General features: G+C 46.3%; 3 protein-coding genes across 4 annotated transcripts; 2 read left to right on the top strand and 1 right to left on the bottom strand.

Moving 5' to 3' along the window:
• Nucleotides 1-115: 115 nt before the first annotated feature.
• On the top strand, nucleotides 116-12,028 carry Socs36E (Suppressor of cytokine signaling at 36E). 2 transcript variants are annotated; one of them, XM_017251760.3, is made up of 4 exons: nucleotides 116-539; nucleotides 8,445-9,189; nucleotides 9,751-10,561; nucleotides 10,625-12,028. In XM_017251760.3, exons 2-4 carry the CDS (start codon nucleotides 8,484-8,486, stop codon nucleotides 10,932-10,934), a joined length of 1,827 nt encoding a protein of 608 aa, XP_017107249.2. In that variant the 5' UTR covers nucleotides 116-539; nucleotides 8,445-8,483; the 3' UTR covers nucleotides 10,935-12,028. The 2 variants fall into 2 exon arrangements, with proteins under 2 accessions (XP_017107249.2, XP_017107250.2); XM_017251761.3 differs by having other exon boundaries at nucleotides 117-539; nucleotides 9,754-10,561.
• A 207-nt stretch (nucleotides 12,029-12,235) lies between these two features.
• Nucleotides 12,236-13,693, bottom strand: LOC108132363 (nitric oxide synthase-interacting protein homolog). Its single transcript, XM_017251762.3, has 2 exons — nucleotides 13,557-13,693; nucleotides 12,236-13,505 (listed from the first exon to the last, which is right to left on the bottom strand). The coding sequence occupies exon 2, from the start codon at nucleotides 13,458-13,460 to the stop codon at nucleotides 12,594-12,596; it is 867 nt and encodes a 288-aa protein (XP_017107251.2). The 5' UTR covers nucleotides 13,461-13,505; nucleotides 13,557-13,693; the 3' UTR covers nucleotides 12,236-12,593.
• A 179-nt stretch (nucleotides 13,694-13,872) lies between these two features.
• On the top strand, nucleotides 13,873-20,765 carry kel (kelch protein). Its single transcript, XM_017251687.2, has 6 exons — nucleotides 13,873-14,533; nucleotides 15,456-15,857; nucleotides 16,347-17,585; nucleotides 17,644-18,275; nucleotides 18,333-19,318; nucleotides 19,380-20,765. Exons 1-6 carry the CDS (start codon nucleotides 14,076-14,078, stop codon nucleotides 20,115-20,117), a joined length of 4,455 nt encoding a protein of 1,484 aa, XP_017107176.2. The 5' UTR covers nucleotides 13,873-14,075; the 3' UTR covers nucleotides 20,118-20,765.
• Nucleotides 20,766-21,236: the final 471 nt, after the last annotated feature.

The raw sequence follows: 21,236 nt of genomic DNA, 5'->3' as shown, positions 1-21,236 counted from the left end.
AACCGCTAATGACAAACCGGCTAGGGATGGAAAAGCTTGTTATCGAAAGACTTCTACTGCAGCCCTGGTAATTGTAATCGATATTCTCCCCATGGCACCTTCGATTTCTGAGCACACCTCCGATGGCAGATGAACTCACGAACGCGACGGTAAAAGATACAAGATACTCAATCTTGAAGATACAACAAACTTCCGTTCCGTGCGTGTTTCGTCGAGGAATATTGCATAAATTGATGGAATCGCAACATTGACGAGCAGACAATCCGTTGAGTGCAATCACAGTCTGCCGTTTAATTACACAAAAAAAGTGAAAAGCAGTGCGTGTGTGTGATTGTGTGTTAATATCTGTGTGTGTCTCGACGTCGTCGTCCCAACAAAAATTTCCAATTTCAAGAAAAGCAAACTACTGTGAGCAGCAGATTGGGAAATCAAACTAAAATATGCTTAAATTACACTTTGCATAAATTGAAACAAATCGCCAACTAGCTGAAAGCAACCGGAGCACCGAAAATAGCAGAGGGCAGCAAATCAAGAGAGAGGTAAATAATTGCCAAAATGTCAAAATTAGGGGGGTCTGGGTGGAATGAATATTTCTTGATTGCTTAAATTGGATTCCCTGAATCCGTTTGCCTTGCATAAATTTAATGACAGATACATAGTAGTTGCCGTTCGCTATTTATTTGCACTTTGCTTTTGTTTATTTAATAAAATATATTGTCGTGAAATGCCATTGATAAATTTATTAGCAAAAGGCATTCCGGGAAGTGGCAAATTGTGGGGGGAAAACGTAAATATATAATATGTATTTCTTGAAATAATATTTGTCGTAATGTAATAATGTCGCCCCTTAGCCCCTTGGCCCGTTGCCCGTTTTATATTTTCACTGTAGTCGCGCTGTGAGCCCAAAAGAGCGATACGAAATTCCCAGAAACGCATTTTCTAATTTAGACCGATTTCTGAGAAGTGACAGACAGCCCAAGCGAGCGAGCCAGAGCCAGAGGCAGATACAAAGATACAGAGATACTCGTACTCACAGATACTACCACTACACGCGACCCAAACGAGGACAGCGGAGTGGTTCGTTTCCCAGTATGTGTGTGTGTGTGTGTGTGAGTGCTGATGATGTTGGCAGCTGCTGTGCTTGTTGCTGTTGTTGGTGTTGTTGGTGGTTCGGGCTATTGAATGAATGCTGCTGCAAACATTTAACACCGCAAGCCAAGCTGAAGCTGGTCTCACACAGATACAGGTTCGAGTACTAGCAGATGCGGATACAGTGGATGCTCCCAAAGTGGAAAGTTTTCACATTCCAATGAAACTTGTCAATAAATTAAATATGAGCTTATTGTTTGAATAAAATCTTATGGAATAAAAATTAAAATATATCATTTTTTATACAAGAATCTCCACTTTTAGTTAAAGGGCCCACTGTACTTGTACTCCTCTCACCCATACACCAAAGTCAATCCCAATACCAATACACCGATATACCAATTCGGCCGAAGCCGTACAACAACAACTAAAATAGCAGGAAAAGCAACAACAGCCGGTGGGTGGGAGGGGTGAAGAGGTGAGGTGAGGTGAGAGAGGAACATCGGAACATCAGCTCTGTTACCCTTCATAAGAAAAGGTGTTATTAACTTCGTTTGTAATGCGTCAAATTGTTGTTGTTGTTGTTGGTTGTTGTGTGTGTGTGTGCACTTTTTTTGATTATTCTTGGTAAAAACCCGCTCTTACCATCTTCTTCCGCTCATTTCCTTGAATTTTCGTATTAAACTTGAGAGCGTTTTCAATTTTTTTTAATAGCTTTTCATGTGAAACAGTTTCGAGCAGGATAAGTGCAGTCGAGAGTGGTGGGGATGGGGGAAGGGGGCTGCTGCTTAATTGGCTCTTCCCAGTAAGCCAAAGTGAGATGGCAGCTGGCCACAGCATGGCTAGAGTGGTGGGGTGCGGGAAGAGAGTAAGTGATCTTGCGAAATGCCAAATAGTCTGCCCAGCAACCGAAAGGTGCCTCCTGCTGAGGGAGTTCCAGCTGCCATAGTGTTCTCCCACTCCCACTCCCACTCTCCACTCTCACAGGAGAAATGCTCTCACAAAGGTTGACTATTGGCTATTGCCCTCCCCTTCCACCGGGTGCGCCTCTTTCATCTCTCGGCCATTGTTATTTGTTTTCCTTTTATTTTTTTTTTTGATGAGATTTTTCGCTGGAAATTTGATTTTGTTCGTTTTATTGTTAATTGTTCGCGTGAATTTGTTCAATTGAAACGCAATGCCAAAAGTGAAATGTGGGCAAAACAGTCAATTGTGTGTGTGAGTGTGTGTGTGCGAGAGTGGAGAATGAGATGTTTTTACGGAGAAGGGCAATTAACGGAAAAACACTCTCGCCCTGTACCATATTTACAGTTTCAAAAGCCACCAAACGCCATTATTAACACTGGATTCCCCTGAAATTCCATCTAATCGTTATATTAATTGCACGTAATTACGAGGGAAAATAATATGTACATACATATATAACATTTATTCTTAGCTTTCCCGAGATATTACGACTACTAGTAGCTTCCATTGAAAACCCATCAAGTCTCCGGAAATAGCTATAGTTTGTTTTCTAATCTATACGATATGGCTCTCGATATGTCTCTAGTGTCAGGGTTGTCACATCCCTGAAAGTCGAACCCAAATATATTGTTTTCGAACAAAAGCCAGTTAAACCGAAAACCAGTTCAAGTCTGGCTTATGTAAATTATGTCTATTTGTGCCCGAGTTACGAAACGCAGTATGCACACGGTCGGGGTCTGTTTGTTTGTCGAGCAAAGCAAAGTTATGAGCAATAACAATCATAATAATAATATCTCTTGACCTTACCCCCGACTCCTGGCTTCTTATCTAAGCCATCCCACCGCCCAACCGCCCATTCCTACCTACATATTTGCTTTTCTGCGGAAAAGGCGAACGAAATGCTTTTGATTGTTCTTAGAATTCTGTTTCGTTTCAACTTTGCAAACGTTTCGTTTGATAAGCGGGTACCCGTGTGTATCTTTGTATCTGTATCTGTATATGTATCTGTATCTGCGTTTGTGGGCGTTGGGTGCCTGGCTAGTTTGTTGATTTTGCAGTTCGTAGTAATTTATCAATGAATTTTTATAGAAGCCTATATAATCTCAACTGCTGATAGTCTACGCAAAGGTCGTCTTGGCTCCGTAATCGCTAAATTTAATGCCTCTATTCAATCACACACTTACAACCCGTATCAGTTGATATAATTAAGTTTCTTGACCACTTTCCGGCTCAGTCCACCAATAGTCTTGAACGCAGGTACACCTTGCGAGCCCGAAGCAGTCATAAACCTACCTCAATTGAAAGGTAGGTTTACGGTTTTAAGGCCTGTTGTGATCTAGTTCCCCAGCGGGGCTTCTGGGCTTAAGCCACCCTTCTTCAACTTCCAAGTGTAAATCTATTGTAATCTGGTGTCCGGGCTTTGGTGTTCCGTTAACCGGAAATTCCCATTAATCTTCAGACGCGGCCACCGTGACTATCTTTTCCCGTGAAGTTCTCGTATGTATGTACCTTATCTCCCCGGGAGTGACCTTATCATTCAGAAGATGATACGATTACGATATGACAGCGACCTGGACTTTAACCAAAACACAAATCTCGTGGGCCAAGTTCTGGCAGCTTATGGCCATAATTTCAGCTTAACCCAAACAAAAGGAGCCCACGAGCACAAAAGTATCTAGGGAAACCATCTTTTTATTATTTTTCGACCAGCATAAATAGAAAAGAGAAAACCATTCGGTCTAACCCGGACCTGAAAAAAACCGGGACCGGGACCCGGGGCAAAAGAATTAACTTGAATTTTTGTTAGTGCTTTCGTTTAATCAGAAAACCGTACACTCACAGACGGACTGGGTGACTGCCTGACTGGCTGGGTGAACTGACAGAGAACTCCATGACTTCACCGGGCATGTGAGTACCGTGTGCATATTTTCCAGGAATTTTTCCACCACCGGATTTATCATGGAGAGCCTTTTGCGCGCTCTGTGTGCCAATTTCCAAGAAATCGCCCCTTTTCGCATTTAATGTTAATATTATTATTTTCATTATTATCGTTTTCGGGCCTAGATAATCAACACCTATGTGTGTGTGTGTGTGTGTGTAGGTAGTGTGCTCCCACTCTGCCCTGTGATAACAGAGCCTCTGGTGGGAGGGAGAGAGTTGGCTCTGGAGCGTAATATAAACAAAATAATTTCTTACGTCAATGGAGATACTCTACTACTACTACTGCCCACTACTAGGTACACCGCTTAAGATCTCGCAGACCATAATCAGTACACACAGATACTCTTCCACTGTATATGTATGTATGTAGCTCGTGCCCGGGCCGATTTTACTGGAAATGCTAATTAAAGTTCCGTATAAGTATGAGAACCGTTTGTTTATTTATCACTTTTTTTTTTTTTTTGAATGGATGGACGGACTGCTGGCTGCGAATCCGAAGCCCAAAACGTAATAAATAAATCTCATTTCAATTTTCTTGCGAAAAAATATATCAAAATGAAATACACTTTCTCAGGACGGCCTCCTCCTCGCCCCAGTCCCCAGACCCCAGACCCCCAATCCCACTCTTGGCACTTTACTGCTCCGCTTTGCATGTGATTTTATTTTCAAGCGAACTTCATTTGCGAATTCCCAGTAAATGCAAAACAAAATGGAAACAAAAAAGCTAAAAAAACGAGAAAAAAAGAAGCCACGTCGGCTACAACAAAAAGTAATTGAATTCGCTTTAAAATCCTACGCCCTGTGCCCCCCCCGTCTGGGGTTTCTTCTCTCATCGAAGCCTCCTCCGCTTGGCAACAGGGTATGCTAACTTTTTCATACTTTTCGTCATAAATATTGAATCTTTTTTTTGGAGGACTTTATGACCAATTCGTGACTATAATGTTAACGGGTTTTGGGAGTATTTTTCTTTAGAAATTTTTGATTTTTTGAAGAGCACTACCGTATTCGTCTAGGCCCGAGATGCTTTTGCACTTGTCCCCCATACGCCCCGTTGACCGCAATTCGTGCTGCCGGTTTGTTGTGACAATTTCTGCGTAAAACATAATACCCACATATATGTACAGTGGGCCAGGTTGAGACCAGGCCAGGCCAGCTAGTTGGTGGGAAGGTTACTGAAAGCTCCCGGGCTCCACTCCACCTCTCCAAATGGTTTTTTAATAACGGACCTTGGCGGGGCGCGGTCCATGTACAAAAATTATTCACTTACAGATAATAAGATTGGATTGTTTCGAGTTGGAAGTAAAAAAAAAACCAGTTATGAGCTCATTATAGCTGGAAGTTCCCAGACCTACCTCTCATACTCACATGTAAAATATGTATAACCAACTTGTAATTAAAATATTGTCTAAAAATAGTTAGTAGCTCTACTTTAAAGATTTGAATAAATTCCGCATACATTTCATTTGGAATCTGGTTTTGGGCTATGGGTGAATCCCCCCTATTTATTGGTGGAGTCCCTTATTTGCTAGTCAAGCCGGTGAACTGGCTTTCTTTCTCCCAGCCCCTTACCCCATGCCCATGCCATTTATCAACATTTTTACCCCGAACAAGTTATGTATTAGATCACTATCCGCATTTGGATTTCTGACGAAATTTCGCATTGTCTGCAGCAAAACTTCAGCTGCTCGATGGTTGGATGGCCCCGCGTGGCAACAACACAAAAGATACCAAGAAACCCTAAACAAACAAAGGCGAGGGGCTGCTCCTCAGCTGTCGGGGCAGCAAGGGCGGCAAGTTCGCCTGGACGGACGAGCCCTCGACTGGGACAGCCTGGCCTGCTGCTACTCATCCTGTGACTCATGATCGCCTTCGGCTACCTAAACTGCCTACCGAGGCACTGAAAGAAAAGCCAGTAACCAGATTCTTGTCTCTATAGACTGCCTCTCCGAAGCTGAATCTTTTTCTGGCAGTGTATTGTGACCACATATTCCTCTTTTTAAACCCGGCCTGAGCTCAGTTTTTGGTATTTCCATTGAAAAACTCTGTTAGCTGGCTGGTCGTCTCATGCGGGTCTCTCGGAATCTGAAGTTGAATCTCGAGTTCAAGTCAGCGATTCTGCCATTCTGGGCTTTGTATTTCATCATAGTCGTATATATAAATACGATAATGCGAAGGAGACTCACTCTCTGGTAATTATCGGGAAGGGGAACGATCATGTCATACTTATTGTGATTACTCACTCACTCGCTCCATTGATTAAATCGTACGATAAATCGATCCAGCACGTGCGGCACGAAGTATCTAAGTATCTGTATCTATAAGTGTGTGCAAATCACCGTTAGACAGCCGGCACTACTCGCGCCGAACGGTGAATACAAATCGAAGTCGAGTCCATTAGTCTATAATTTGAATGAAATCGCCTCAGACCCCAGACCTCCCACCACCCCACCTATGGAGGGTTTTCCAGCTAAATACTTAATTTATAATTTTTCGATTCTCGTTAAAAAGCTGCAATTTTTGACTGTTTACCTTTACTGTAGCGTATTTCCGGGAAGTGGCATTAATGTTTTCTCCACCATTTTTGGGAAAAATTGTGAAAATATATATATATGTATATGATATGTATATATGCGCTGTTAATTGCCTCGATTGTTCGACAAGGGTTCGACGAGTGGTTCGAGTGTTTGATTAGGCCCTCAAACAAGCCCGTACACATATTGCTCGTTAGGTGATTAACACGAGGGAATTCCATGGAAAGCACTGAGCCCATGGGTTGACAGCAGACCATGGCGCTGGGGTCACAGAATCTGGTGATACGAAGAACCCCGGGGGAAAGTGATAGTGTACTCGAACATGGTTACCATGTCCATGGCTCTACAATGACCTCTTTCCATTGAATTCAAATCTTGAGGGATGGAAAATTCTGTAATCTGCGAGATTCCATTCTAGGAACTGATAAGTCTTCGATTAAGACCTCTTGATTAAGTTTCTCCGCAGAAATCCTCAATTAACTCAACCGATAAACAATATTTATGAAAGGTCCCCCATTATTCCAAATTCTGTATGATTTATGGTCTAGTTAATTAGTAATGGAATTTTTAAGAAATTTAAATACTTGGACTTCCGAAAAACTCACATAGTTCGTGGTAATGCTGATAAGTATTTACTGGAAAAGAACTCATATAGGGTTTTTTCTCCCAATCTATGACTTTGATTTAAAAAACAATTTCTTGTGAAATATTTCTGATTATGTGTAGGACGAATGTAGGGGCTTTTATGAGGAAATTAGTGACAGACATGGAGAATAAATCCAAACCGCAAGCCCAAAGCTATTGCTCATTGGTCCAATTTCGGGTAACTACCAAGAATTCCTACCAAGAGTGAGTCACCTCAGTAACCTGTGCGTCTCGTCTGCCTGTTGTCAGGCCACCAATTACACGGAACTTTGGAGCTAGATGACACATCTGGGTATGTGGGTGATAAGGATTCGCCAGTAAACCCATTAGTCAGTCGAAGAAGCGTTCTTTCCGGATCGGATCGGAACTTGGAAAACAGGGCGGGCCCCTCGAATCGTAATGGAACTTATCAGTTAATAATTCCCCAACTTTTGAATGAACGAGGGGCCTCTCGTTTCCCTCCCCAGATAACCCGAGTTGACCCAATAGTCACATGACGGGCACTGGGACTGGCACTGCATTCAAATATGTAGATGACGTATTCTCAGTGCCCGACCATTGATTTCATCAGCTAGGCAGCCTTCGCGGGTGAGGAGTCTAAAAATAGGATGCGCCCATTATAATTTAGAGTGTGTTTGTACTCGGCGGTACTTGCTAGTCTTCTGGGGGGGAACTGGTGCGTGGGATTGGAATGCGCCATTGTTTATCATTATCCCCGTCCCATAATCATCTGCCTGATGGGATTCATTCTCCTCGTGACTCAGTTCGTGGGGGAGTTCTGCGGCAGTGGCCTCCCCCAAGGCGCCATTTCGCAGAGGGGGGGAAGCACCATTAATCAGTACTTAGACAGAGTTGCATTTAATTGCTCATTTGACCGCCGAATGGGTCCCCCATATACTACAATCTTCTCCAGTCTGGCTCTGCAATTAAAAGTGCTCTGGTGAAGCCCCCACCAAGTGATGACTCTGTGCTGTAGGTCAAGACACCAAGACGCTTCTCACGCCGCACAAAACTCGTTCTTCCCGGCCAGTGACTCTAATTCTGGAACCTGCTAACTTGGCCAGTCAATAGTAATCCGTAATCGGGTGGGTAAGGGAGTGGATTCCGTTACCTAATGGTATACCTAATGGTTACCTAAGCTAAGATAATAGAGGCTACCGCCTATTTGCTCATATAATCTATTTGTGAATGAGCTCATGTTTCCTAGTATATATCTTATAGATTACTATTATGGATAGTACTAACTAACCTCTTACACTCTTGCCTTTTCAGAAGCCCTAAAGGAATCTACTGTCACGTTCAGAGCTTCCAATGGGTCATCACTTCAGCAAGCCAACTGCACGAGCCAACAGCAGGTCCTCCAGCACCGATATCAAGGAATTCGACTCGATTAGCCTGGCCGAGGAGCAGCTCGGCAGCAGCTCGCCGGCGGAAGTGCGTCAGATCATCATTAAGATACAGCTGGCCAAGATGGAGAACGGCAATGCAGGTGCCCCGATGGTGGAGCAGCAGTACCCCGAGGAGCGGCTGGTGATAGAGGAGGGCTCCACGAACCTGGAGACGGAAGGTGCCGCCTCGCTGTCTGCGGACACGCTAAATGCAAATGGCCAGATCGTCAATGTGGGTGTTGGTGTTGGACTGGGTGTGGGGGTAGGGGTAGGGGTGGTGTCAAATCGAACTGCCGGCAGTTCAACGGAAGCGCCAAAAACCGAGAGACAGTCCGTGAATAACAACAATTTAGCGGGAAGCGTCGGGGCGGCGATTAGTACTCTGCAATTGCATGACGGTAACAGCAACAGCAACACCAACAACCCCAAACCCACATCCGACGATATCGAAGCCGACGTCGGAGACGACGCCGACGACGACGACGATGTGGTGGATGAGTCGCTGCTCCGTCGGCGTCGCAGCAGCGGCGGCAACCACGAGTCCGAAGTCGTTGAGTACTGCGAGGTGCTCGAGTCGCTGCCAGTCAGCGGCATGTTGTCGACGGGAACGCAACTCACAACCAAGCAAGGTGGGCATAAAAATTCAAAATAAATAAAAAAATTAAAAAATAATATTAAGAGCCTAAAAACTCTATTAAAAACAGTGCACAGAAAGAATATTTACAACCATGAGGACTATTTTTTAAATTCAAAAATCGAAATTAAACTCAAATTTAGTGATAAAGTTCAGTGACGAATGAAAGTTAATTTCACAACCACTCGAATTTGATAATCAAAGCGAGCTAAGCTGATTTTAATGCCTTTTCAAGTGAGGCAACTGGAGTTAATTAAATAAACCCAAGTATCTCAAGTGCCTGGAAGGAAAGTATCTTAAAGATGCTAAACCAAACAGGAGAACACGAGCTGTGATTACTAAAAATAGAATCCAAAAGTGTTGTGAATAAAGCATCCGATGTTATCTGAATCTCAAAATAAACAAATCATAAGATTACTCAATTAAATGAGTATTTAATTTAAAAAGATATAGTAGCTATACTAAGATAGTTAGTGTAAAGTTCTTTCTGTGCTCCATTCAAAAATCAAAAGGAATTCCCCAAAACTTACTCATAAATCGTATCTCTTCCTTAAAGCAGCCACCAGAACCAGTTCCAACAACAGTTGCTGTCGGAGTCGCAGCAGCAAAACAGTGTCCATGGGAGCCTCAGTCTCATCCTCGGTGGCCGGATCGGCGGCCTCCTCCTCCGGTTCCAAGCGGCGGTGCTGCAAGTGCAAGTGTCGCGATGCCTTCCGGGGACTCAGGGACATGCTGCCCACGTCCAGTGGCAGTAACTCCTCCAACTCAAGCAAAAAGGACGCCAGTGCGGCGTCTGTATCGCGGAAAGCCCGTAATGTGGATCGCCGGTCGACACCGGCTACCCTGGGGTCTGTCAGTGGCAGCTCCTCAATGCCCAGCCAGAGGTTACAGAGCCAGAGGAAGCGCAACTCGGTGGCCGTGCCGGATGCGAGCCACCATCATCACCAGGTGATCATCAGGATAACGTCGCCGCGCTTCGTCGTGGAGTCGCCCAACGGACGGGTCACCGTGGTCACGGAGCCAGTGGACCCCCAAACGCCCATCACCCCGCCCCAGCCGCGCCCCATGACGGTAGCCGTTCCGGGCAACAACGCACCAGCATCCTCGTCCTCGATCCGCAACGTGACCGTGCACTCGCAAATCGACTTCATGCACTGCTTGGTGCCCGATCTCGAAAAGATCACGAACAGCAGCTTCTACTGGGGCAAGATGGACCGCTACGAGGCGGAGCATCTGCTCGAGGGCAAGCCGGAAGGCACGTTCCTTCTGCGCGACTCCGCCCAGGATGAGTTCCTCTTCTCGGTCACATTCCGCAAGTACGGCAGATCCCTGCATGCCCGCATCGAGCAAAGTGGTCACAAGTTCAGGTAAGCAGAGACATCCCGAGGAATGTATTCATCAGGTACTAATGATTCCTCATCTCCCCACAGCTTCGACTGCCATGATCCGTGCGTTTTCACGGCTCCCACGGTGACGGGCCTCCTGGAGCACTACAAGGACCCCGCCTGCGTCATGTTCTTCGAGCCCTGCCTCACTATGCCCCTGCACCGCCGCCAGACCTTCTCCCTGCAGCAGCTGGCGCGGGCCACCATCGTCTCCAATACTAACTACGACGGCGTCAATCAGCTGGAGCTGCCGGGACGGCTGAAGAGCTACCTCAAGGAGTACCACTACAAGCAGAAGCTGCGCGTCAAGCCCTGCGACCTGAACACCCCGGTGCCCTGTTACGGGGACGTATAGCGGGCGGAGCAACAGGTGGGCTTCGCCTACTACGAGGACGTGGAGAGCCAGAGCGAGGACGAGGATGAGGACGACGAGGCCGTCAACATACGTGTCTCCTATGTCCAGCATGCCGAGGTCGTGGCCCAGCTGCAGCAGCAGCAACAACAACAACAGCAGCAGCAGCAGGCCTCCTCTAGTGGCAAGTCGTCCTCCAATCTGCAGGAGCAGCTCAGCCGGCTGCCCAACCGCATGGCAGCCGCCCTGGGCAGGATGTCGGCCAATCTGAACTGTTACCAGTCGGTGACCTGATGAAGCCGGAGCGGAAGCCGCAGGAACAACAACCCTAGAAACCAAAACTCAACTCGAGACAATCCCAGTGCATTGTGTGTGCCGCCACCATAAAGAGACCCAAGGAGTTACGACACTCTGTTGGCGGGTGTCTGAGACGTAGAAATCAAAATCGCATATATATAATTGTACTATAAACTAAGTATTACAAAAGAAGCCCCCTCTCAATGATAAGTATTACGTAAAAAGAGAAGCCAACAATCAATAAGCATTTTATTTCCTCCCCCCCTAAGTATTTTTGTAATATTTCGTTGTATTTATTTAAATCTATTGAATCTAAATTATGTGTAAATATTTTAAATATTACTATATTATACATATTACATACAGCCTAGTTAGTGTAAACCTCTCATTAGCCAAATTTCCAATTGTAATTTCGCCTATTTATACAAATATTATTTATTTATTTGAAGTGATTTCGTTTCGTGGCGAGTGCTCTGTTTTTTAATCACACAAACCAATTATAAAAGTGTACACCATTGTAAATAGATCCCTTCCCCTCCCTCCCCCACTAGCTAATAGCTATATTATTATACTGAAATTACAAATCGTGTATTCCTACCTAGGTGGTTGCTGTTATTCGTAAACATTCAATAAGCAGTTGTTTCAAAACCTATTGACATATCCGAAATGTTGATGAGCATGAGTATCAATATTCACAGAAAACAAAAAAAAAAACAAACAAAAAAAAACTAAAGAATCAAAAAAATAAAAAATAAAATAAAGCCAAACAAATAAAGTTCATGAAGATATTAGCAAAAGTATGAGATTTTCTTTCATTTTGGAGGTTTGGGGATGGGATTATTTTTTCTTTAGGTTTAATATCAAAGAATATATAATATGGAAATATTCTTGATTATGGGTTTCTTCAAAAATATATTTTATATATTTCTACATTATATAAAGCCTGGATTTATTAAGGATTTGTATACATATATAAGATATATATTTTTGGAAAAATTATATCTATTTGTTTGAAAGGACCTTGTGTCCTTGACCTTAGTTGCTTGATGAAGAATGATTAATGTATGATGCAATGTCATAGTTGCATGATTAAACATTATTTTTGCATGATGGAAGAATGATTTCATAATTTTTAAAAATGAATGTCAAATAATGTAATATTTAATATGCGTAATATAATATGCATAATATTATAATATTATAGTATGCATATATTATGCATTATGAATAACAGTTCACGATATAAAATGATAGTTGCATGATGAAGTATGACAGATGCATGATAGTTTTATACAAAAAACACTATCATTTAATCTTTAAACTTGAATATCAAATAATATCGGAATAAGATTTTAAAAATCCTCTCTAGACCTGTAGCATGGGTCTCTTCTCCCTGCCCTGGAGGTTTCCATTGGTGGAGGCATATCCGGTGCCGCCCATCTGCAGCGGAATAATGTCCTTTTCCTTGAGCTTGCAATCGGTGAGTGGGTGAATCATGTCCTTGCGTATAAGTCGCTCCACACACTCCATGGTCACCACATCGCCCGTGGGACGCAGCACGGCGCAGGGCACGGAATTGCAGAGCACATCATGGGTGATGGGGCACATGTAGCGGGCCTCCTTGGCGATCAGCGACTTCTTGGAGTCCCCATCCCGCAGAAGGGTGAACTTTACATCGATCAGGTCCTTGACGCGGAGGGGCTTGTGCGACACTGGACAGTAGATGGTGGAATCCGGCTTTTGGGCCTTGGAGACGCCGGCGTTGGGGCACTCCGAGGGCAGCCAGAAGCTGGGCAGCTTTTTCTCGTGGCCGTTCGCCATGTTGGAAACGGATGGTGTGGGTGTGGATGTGTCGGATGCGGAAGGACTAGCCGGCTTCTCGCCATTCACGAACTTCTCCACGCGCGCCTTCTGCTTCTTCTTGGCCTCCACACGGACCTCGTTCTCCTCGGCCTGGCGAAGGCGCTCGTACTCCTTCAGTCGGCGGCTGTAATCGTTCTTCTTGGTGACGACGTACTGCAGGATGGCCTCCTTGTCGAACAGGTGGCCGTCCTTGGTGATGACCGGGTGTCGGCACGGCTGCAGCGTCAAGGAGCAGCAGTCGAAGGACTTCACCGAGTCCTTGCCAAGCCTCTGAGCATTAGTTCCGTATCCGGACTCGGCCGCGTCGCGCTTCTTCTCGCTGTACGTGTAGAAGGCTCCGGCCGTACAGTTCCTGGCGTGGCGCGTCATCCTGGGGCTTCTTGATCGGGATTCTCTTTTTTTTACCAGAAACAACTGCAAATAGGATGATGTTTATTCTATAAGCTATTATAATTGTAAACCCACATTTATGCGAAACCTCTTTTTTTAAATTGTTCTTTATTTGAAGAGATATTTTTGGTGCCGTTTGAAATATATCAAATTCAAAAAATTTTTAAGAGTCACTATTTTGAAATGTTTCAGAAAGTCAAAAGCATCCTTGATTGTAATATATTCCAAATGATATGTAGAAACCCATTCTTAGGTTTTTTTTTTTTAAATTCTCGCGCCACATTTTCCAACACTTCTCGGACAGGGTTTCCAACTCAGTTTTTTATTTTTATCGATAACATATATTAATCGATGTCTCATTTTTTCTCTCATCACTAATATAAATATCGATACACATATATATACTATAAGCTGATATAAATATAACAAAACGGAATCGGCTGATAAAAATATAAACAGCGCCGTGAAAAGACGTCTCGGCGGAAGAGTTGAAAATAATTTGTTGATTGGTTCTGTTTTTTTTCCAAACACCTTTTTTTCGCATATTGTAGTCCCCGATTTCGCGAACAGATAGCGTGCTTCCATCGCCGCTGAATGATAGCTCTTAGTGCGCTTTTGACCAAATACACGATCGGTATTATGAGTAATTTAAGTAATGGCAACCAGCAGCAGCAACAGCAACAACCACAGCAGCAACAGCAGGGCCAGAATGCCCAGCAGCAGCCACAGAACGAGGCGGCAGGTGCGGCGGATTTTGTTGCCCCACCGCCCGGACTAGGTGCTGCTGTGGGCGTGGCAGTCATGCAACAGCGTCAGCGCCTCCTGCAACAGCAACAGCTGCAGCAGCAGCAACAGAACCCCGCCGCCGAGGGAAGCAACATGGGCCTGGACAGGGGCAGCTGCCTGCTGCGGTACGCCAGCCAGAACTCCCTGGACGAGAGCTCCCAGAAGCATGTCCAGCGTCCCAACGGAAAGGAACGGGGCACCGTGGGACAGTACAGCAACGAGCAGCACACGGCCCGCTCCTTCGATCAGATGAACGAGATGCGCAAGTAAGAGATGCTTCCCCACAGGCCCTCCTCCAAAGGGCGAAACCCGTTTAGATGACTAGATTATCTGAATACTAAATAGAAACTTTCAGATCAGATGATGACCTACCCCAAAGTAGTGTTAATTATAACTCGGCCGTCGCTCTTTATTAAAAATATCTCCATTGTGTGCCCAAAACAAAGGGAACACATTATATGGCCATAATGTCATTTGGACAGGTGCTCCGACGCGACAGATTTTTTGCTCATTTGGGCCAAGATGCGAAAAATATTCGCTGAAAATATCAGACGATCGCCCTCTCGAGATTCGTAGAGTCTGGCAAATTTGCGCAGTTCGCTTTGTTTGGCTGTTCCCTCGTCTAATATTTGTGTTTGTACAAAATATTTGCCCAGCGCTTTGTCGTGGGGCCATTCGCATTAATTATTGTCTAGTTTTATTATGATGAGTTTTATACGGGTGTTTGGCTCTTGGCTCTTGGCGGTTGGCGTTCGCATTAGGCCACGACCTTGAACTTGGCGACAGCCAAAAAATAAAACATCGCGGTTTCGAATCGAATTTCGATTCCGCTTCCGCCTCGGATTCTGCTGGTCTTCGGGCCTCACTGGAAAACTACTGGCGATATGGAAACTTTTTCGGCCAGTTACAACAAACTTGTTTTTGGCCGAAAGTGAATGTGGCGAAACACAAAAAAGGTTTCACACACACACTCACGGTGTTAAATAGATCGTTATTTATTGGCTTTTGGTTCGATTTCTATTTATGGACTTTTGCCAGGAACTACTGTCTCGGGGGAGAATTGTTTGTTTTCGTTAAGAAATTATAAACATATGCCAGAAAAATAATATTTGTAAACAATCAGCTATCAGGTGGCCATGAAGAGATTAGTGGAGAATACTATATTCACTCTCGAATCCATATTTTCAGACAAAAACAGCTCTGTGATGTGATACTGGTGGCCGATGACGTCGAGATCCACGCCCACCGCATGGTTCTGGCCTCCTGCAGCCCCTACTTCTACGCCATGTTCACCAGTTTCGAGGAGTCGCGTCAGGCGAGGATCACCCTCCAGAGCGTCGATGCCCGGGCCCTGGAGCTGCTCATCGACTACGTGTACACGGCCACCGTGGAGGTGAACGAGGACAACGTGCAGGTCCTGCTGACGGCGGCCAATCTCCTGCAGCTCACCGATGTCCGAGACGCCTGCTGCGACTTCCTGCAGACCCAGCTGGACGCCAGCAACTGCCTGGGCATCCGGGAGTTTGCCGACCTCCACGCCTGCGTGGAGCTCCTCAACTATGCCGAGACATACATAGAACAGCATTTTAAGTGAGTTTACAAGAGGACTAGCAGATAATAGTTGATAGTTGCTGTATCATGGTCATTATTTATCTCGAGTTTGATTCGCGCTTCCATCAATTAATCTTCTCCAGTCACAGGTTTTGATTCATCCCTCAATCGCTTGGGGTTTTAGCAATTGCCAGTCACTATCTAATAAATTAAACAATTTTCCATTATCAGAGGTCAATTATTCAACAAGATCAGTTAGCTAATAAGTAGGTTTCAACATCTTATCAGGTCTTTCCCTCAAGTGCCTGTATTGCGTTCTAATTCTATAGGAAACAGGTTGCCTCAAAATAATACTTTCTAGAGCAATATATATTCTTTAAGAAATTCATAGAATTCTCCTAAAGAATACCTCGATTTCAAGTAAAATAATAAATTAGCAATTAAAATGATTGAACCGGTTTCGGCAAACACACCGTTAATTTTTGTTAATTCCCTCACTGATTGTTTATTTTTTGTGTTATTTCGCAGCGAGGTGATCCAGTTCGATGAGTTTCTGAATCTGTCCCACGAGCAGGTCATCAGCCTGATTGCCAACGACCGGATCTCCGTGCCGAACGAGGAGCGCGTCTACGAGTGCGTGATCGCCTGGCTGCGGTACGATGTCCCGATGCGGGAGCAGTTCACCTCGGCGCTCATGGAGCACGTGCGCCTGCCCTTCCTCTCCAAGGAGTACATCACACAGCGCGTTGACAAGGAGCTGCTGCTCGAGGGCAACCTGGTGTGCAAGAATTTGATCATCGAGGCCCTCACCTACCACCTCCTGCCGACGGAGACCAAATCGGCCCGCACAGTGCCCAGGAAGCCGGTGGGCATGCCCAAGATCCTGCTGGTGATCGGCGGACAGGCCCCGAAGGCCATCCGTTCCGTGGAGTGGTACGATCTGAGGGAGGAGAAATGGTACCAGGCCGCCGAGATGCCCAATAGGAGGTGCCGCTCCGGATTGAGTGTCCTGGGCGACAAGGTCTACGCCGTCGGTGGCTTCAACGGCTCACTACGCGTGCGCACCGTAGATGTCTACGATCCGACCACGGATCAGTGGGCCAACTGCAGCAACATGGAGGCGCGTCGCTCGACCCTGGGAGTGGCTGTGCTCAACGGATGCATTTACGCCGTAGGAGGATTCGACGGCACCACAGGCCTCTCCAGCGCGGAGATGTACGATCCCAAGACTGACATCTGGCGGTTCATCGCCTCCATGTCCACGCGTCGCAGTTCGGTGGGTGTGGGCGTGGTGCACGGCCTCCTGTACGCCGTGGGCGGCTACGATGGCTTCTCCCGGCAGTGCCTCTCCTCGGTGGAGCGCTACAACCCGGACACTGACACCTGGGTGGCAGTGGCGGAGATGACTTCGCGACGCAGTGGCGCCGGCGTTGGTGTGCTCAACAACATCCTGTACGCCGTGGGCGGCCACGATGGTCCCATGGTCCGCAGATCCGTGGAGGCGTATGACTGTGAAACGAACTCGTGGCGCTCGGTGGCAGATATGTCCTACTGCCGGCGGAACGCGGGAGTGGTGGCTCATGACGGCCTCCTGTACGTGGTCGGCGGAGACGATGGCACCTCCAATCTCGCCTCCGTGGAGGTCTACTGCCCGGACTCGGACAGCTGGCGCATTCTGCCCGCCCTGATGACCATCGGGCGCAGCTATGCGGGCGTCTGCATGATCGACAAGCCCATGTGAATGGAAGAGCAGGGTGCATTGGCACGGTAAGAGGAGTCTTTCTTTTCCTTAACGACTTTGTGACTGATTTTTCATCCTTTGTAGACAAGCGGCTTCGCTGGCCATCGCACTGTTGGATGATGAGAACAGCCAGGCAGAGGGCACTGTGGAGGGCGCCATTGGTGGCGCGATCTACGGTAACCTGGCCCCGGCTCAGGCCCCTGCGGCGCCACCGGCTCCGGCTGCCCAGCCGCAGAATCATCCGCACTACGAGAACATATACGCGCCCATAGGCCAGCCCAGCAACAGCAACAACTGCAGCAACAACAACAGTAACCAAAATGCAGCAGCTGCCAATGCCAATGCCCCTGCAAATGCCGAGGAAGTTCAGATGCCACCTCAACCAGCACCAACTGAAGCCAATGCCAATGCCAATCCCAATGCCAACAATAATAGTAATAACAACAATAACCAATCAGCAGCAGGAGCAGTAGCACCACAACAGCAGCAGCAGAAACCACAAGCACAGCAACATCAGCCACAACCATCCCAGCAACAGCCACCTCAGCGAGTACTGCCCATGAACAACTACAGGAACGATTTGTACGATCGATCAGGAGGAGGGGGATCGCCAGGAGGTATCCTTGGGTCCAGCTCATCAGCCGCCTACGACGTTCCCAGAGCCGTGAGATCTGGCTTGGGATATCGGCGAAACTTTCGCATTGATATGCAGAATGGTAAGTAGAATTGGAACAGTTGATTAGTTGATTACTAAAAGTCTATTACTTTTACAGCAAATCGCTATGGCAATGGACTGCGCTGTGCCCCCCTCTATTCGAACAGTCGCTCCAATTGCCAGAGGCAGCGTAGCTTCGATGATACAGAGTCCACGGATGGCTACAATCTTTCCTACGGAACGGGAACCATGCGGTATGAGAACATCTACGAACAGATCCGCGATGAGCCCCTTTACCGCGCCTCTGCGGCCAACAGAGTGCCGCTCTACACTCGCCTTGATGTCCTGGGACACGGAATCGGCAGGATCGAGAGACACCTGAGCTCCTCCTGTGGCAACATAGATCACTATAACTTGGGAGGCCACTACGCTGTACTGGGGCACTCGCACTTTGGGACCGTGGGGCACATTCGGCTGAATGCCAACGGCGCCGGAAACGGAAGTGGAGGTGTTACTGGAACATCAGCCGCCAGTGCCTGCAACGTGCCAAACTGCCAGGGATACGTGGGGAGTACAGGCTCCTCGGTTCCCGTGGAATATGCCAATGTGAAGGTTCCTGTAAAGAACAGCGCCTCCAGCTTCTTCAGTTGCCTGCATGGCGAGAACTCTCAGAGCATGACGAATATATACAAAACCTCGGGTGCCCTGGCTGCTCACAACTCGCCTCTGACACCGAATGTATCCATGGAGCGGGCCGCCCGATCCGCCTCCGCTGGAGCTGCCGGAACAGCTCCCGAAGAGCCACCCCAGCCCGAAAATGGGGCTTTGACCGCAAGTGGTAGCACCAATAGGCCCACAGGCGCCATTCCAAAGGTGAAATCAAAGACGCCCAAGGAAAACGGATCTTCCACTGCCGGATCCTCAACAGCCGCAGAGAAAAGTGTAGCCACTGGAGCTGGTAAAAGTGGAACCCTGGCCAAGAAGACTGCTTCCGCCTCGGGAGACGCCAATGGAACCTTGAATCGCATCTCAAAGTCGAGCTTGCAGTGGCTTTTGGTCAACAAGTGGTTGCCATTGTGGATTGGCCAGGGTCCTGATTGCAAGGTGGGAATAAAATAAAAAATAATTCATGTAAATATTTATCTAAAATGTTTATCCTTTCCAGGTGATCGACTTCAACTTTATGTTCTCGCGCGACTGCGTCAGTTGCGACACTGCATCCGTGGCCTCGCAGATGTCGAATCCTTATGGAACGCCCCGTTTGGGTGGGCTGCCCCAGGACATGGTCCGATTCCAGGGCTCCTCCTGCGCCGGAGGCTGTGGCGCTACTTCCACCATGGGAAGGAGGGAGAACGGTGGATCTAATCGGCCCCTGCACAGCACCTTGAGTCGCCTGAGGAGTGGAGCAGAAAAACGGAACCAGGGGGCAGGGGTGGTGGGTAACTATCGCTACGAGGATCCCTCCTACGAGAATGTCCACGTGCAGTGGCAAAACGGGTTCGAGTTTGGGCGATCCCGAGACTACGATCCCAATCCCAACTACGCGCAGCAACGACCCATGTTGCAGAGGGCCAGATCGGAGAGTCCCACCTTCAGCAACCAGCAGAGGCGTCTCCAAAGGCAAGCGGCTCAAGCTCAACAGCAACAGCAATCAAAGCCTCCTGGGTCACCGGATCCCTTCAAGAACTACAAACTAAATGCGGAGAATAATAGTTTCAAGCCGAAGGTGGTCGAGGAACTGGAGGGAGCAGTCGGTGGGGCACTGGTGGAGAAGGCTGCATCGCCAGAAGTTGACCTGGAAGCCGTGGATCCCGTGAACTTGAGTGATAATGAGACTGAGACAACCAGCAGCAGTCCGAACAACCCTCCAGGCTCAAACAACGTTCATGAGCAGAACGAATAAAAGGGGAATACATTTTCCAACAAAGACTACCATTAGATATCCGATAATCCGATTAATTGGCATACGCTGCTCTTCGAAATTAGATCTCACACAAACGAAATGAATCGACCAAATCAAAAACTGGAGGAAATTTTGAATCAAATTTCAAGGAAAAAGCCACTCTGGCAGCGAGGAGTTTGCTATTTATATTGTATAACGATCGAATATTATGTTGCATTCTGTAGTTGTGTAGTTGAAACGAATACTTTTGTGTGTCATGTCGCGTTATATAGTCTATAGTCGTAAGAGCCATATCATATCCGCGTAGAATCCATAAGCAATATGCATTTGAAATACGAATATGGTTTGAAAGTTCCGTCTCCTATTTCACTGCCCATCTCGAATTATTTCCATTATTTTGTTAGCGTTACCATGCACATTGGCTTTAAGGCGAAAATTAAGTTTAAAGTAGAATTCTCTGCGTTAGAAACCTATTGTTTAAGTCAATTAGAGTTACAGGTATTATTTACACGCATCTATATATATATATTCAAGCGCATATGCAATAATCCAAAAGTGGTACATTCAACATATATAATTGTAGAACATACTTACACGTGTATTGAGTTTAACTAATTCATAATAAACCAAAATAGTTCAACGACAGCAGGAGTGGCCTTTTCTCTGGAAGGTTTTCGGTTTTATTTTAACAAACTATTATAAAATTGGATGCTTTGTTCTCATTGCTTCTTGTCCATATACACAGATACATTAAATATCAATATCGTTAAATTAAAAAATACAATATCTGTTCGGTAATATACTCGTATTCGTAGATACATATATCTCGCCACGCTCCCGTCCGCTGCCACTAAGCCGCTGACTACCCTTTTCGATTTCTCCGATTAATTCGATTAATCCGATTTCCGCGATCTAGCCGATATGTTTGACGCTATGCCCCTCAAATGGATAGACTCAAAAAAGCATAAACACCGATGAGCTCTAACTGGAATACCATACGTATATGTCTATATTTTGCTGAAATTTCGATTCTAATTCGTAATATTCGAGTATTGGTATTAATTTTTGGCTGAAATTTCTCGCTATGTCTACAAGCCTTTGTCTAAATCGCTGATAATT

Source organism: Drosophila bipectinata, chromosome 2L (assembly GCF_030179905.1).
Source record: "Drosophila bipectinata strain 14024-0381.07 chromosome 2L, DbipHiC1v2, whole genome shotgun sequence".
NCBI classification, from domain to species: Eukaryota; Metazoa; Arthropoda; class Insecta; order Diptera; family Drosophilidae; genus Drosophila; species Drosophila bipectinata.
This window is presented reverse-complemented; position numbering and strand designations above follow the sequence as displayed.

Coding starts and splice junctions, on each gene's coding strand:
- Socs36E (XM_017251760.3), top strand. CDS start 8,484: ATGGGTCATCACTTCAGCAAGCCAACTGCACGAGCCAACAGCAGGTCC. Junction 9,190..9,750: donor GCAACTCACAACCAAGCAAG/GTGGGCATAAAA, acceptor TCTTCCTTAAAG/CAGCCACCAGAACCAGTTCC. Junction 10,562..10,624: donor CAAAGTGGTCACAAGTTCAG/GTAAGCAGAGAC, acceptor ATCTCCCCACAG/CTTCGACTGCCATGATCCGT.
- LOC108132363 (XM_017251762.3), bottom strand. CDS start 13,460: ATGACGCGCCACGCCAGGAACTGTACGGCCGGAGCCTTCTACACGTAC.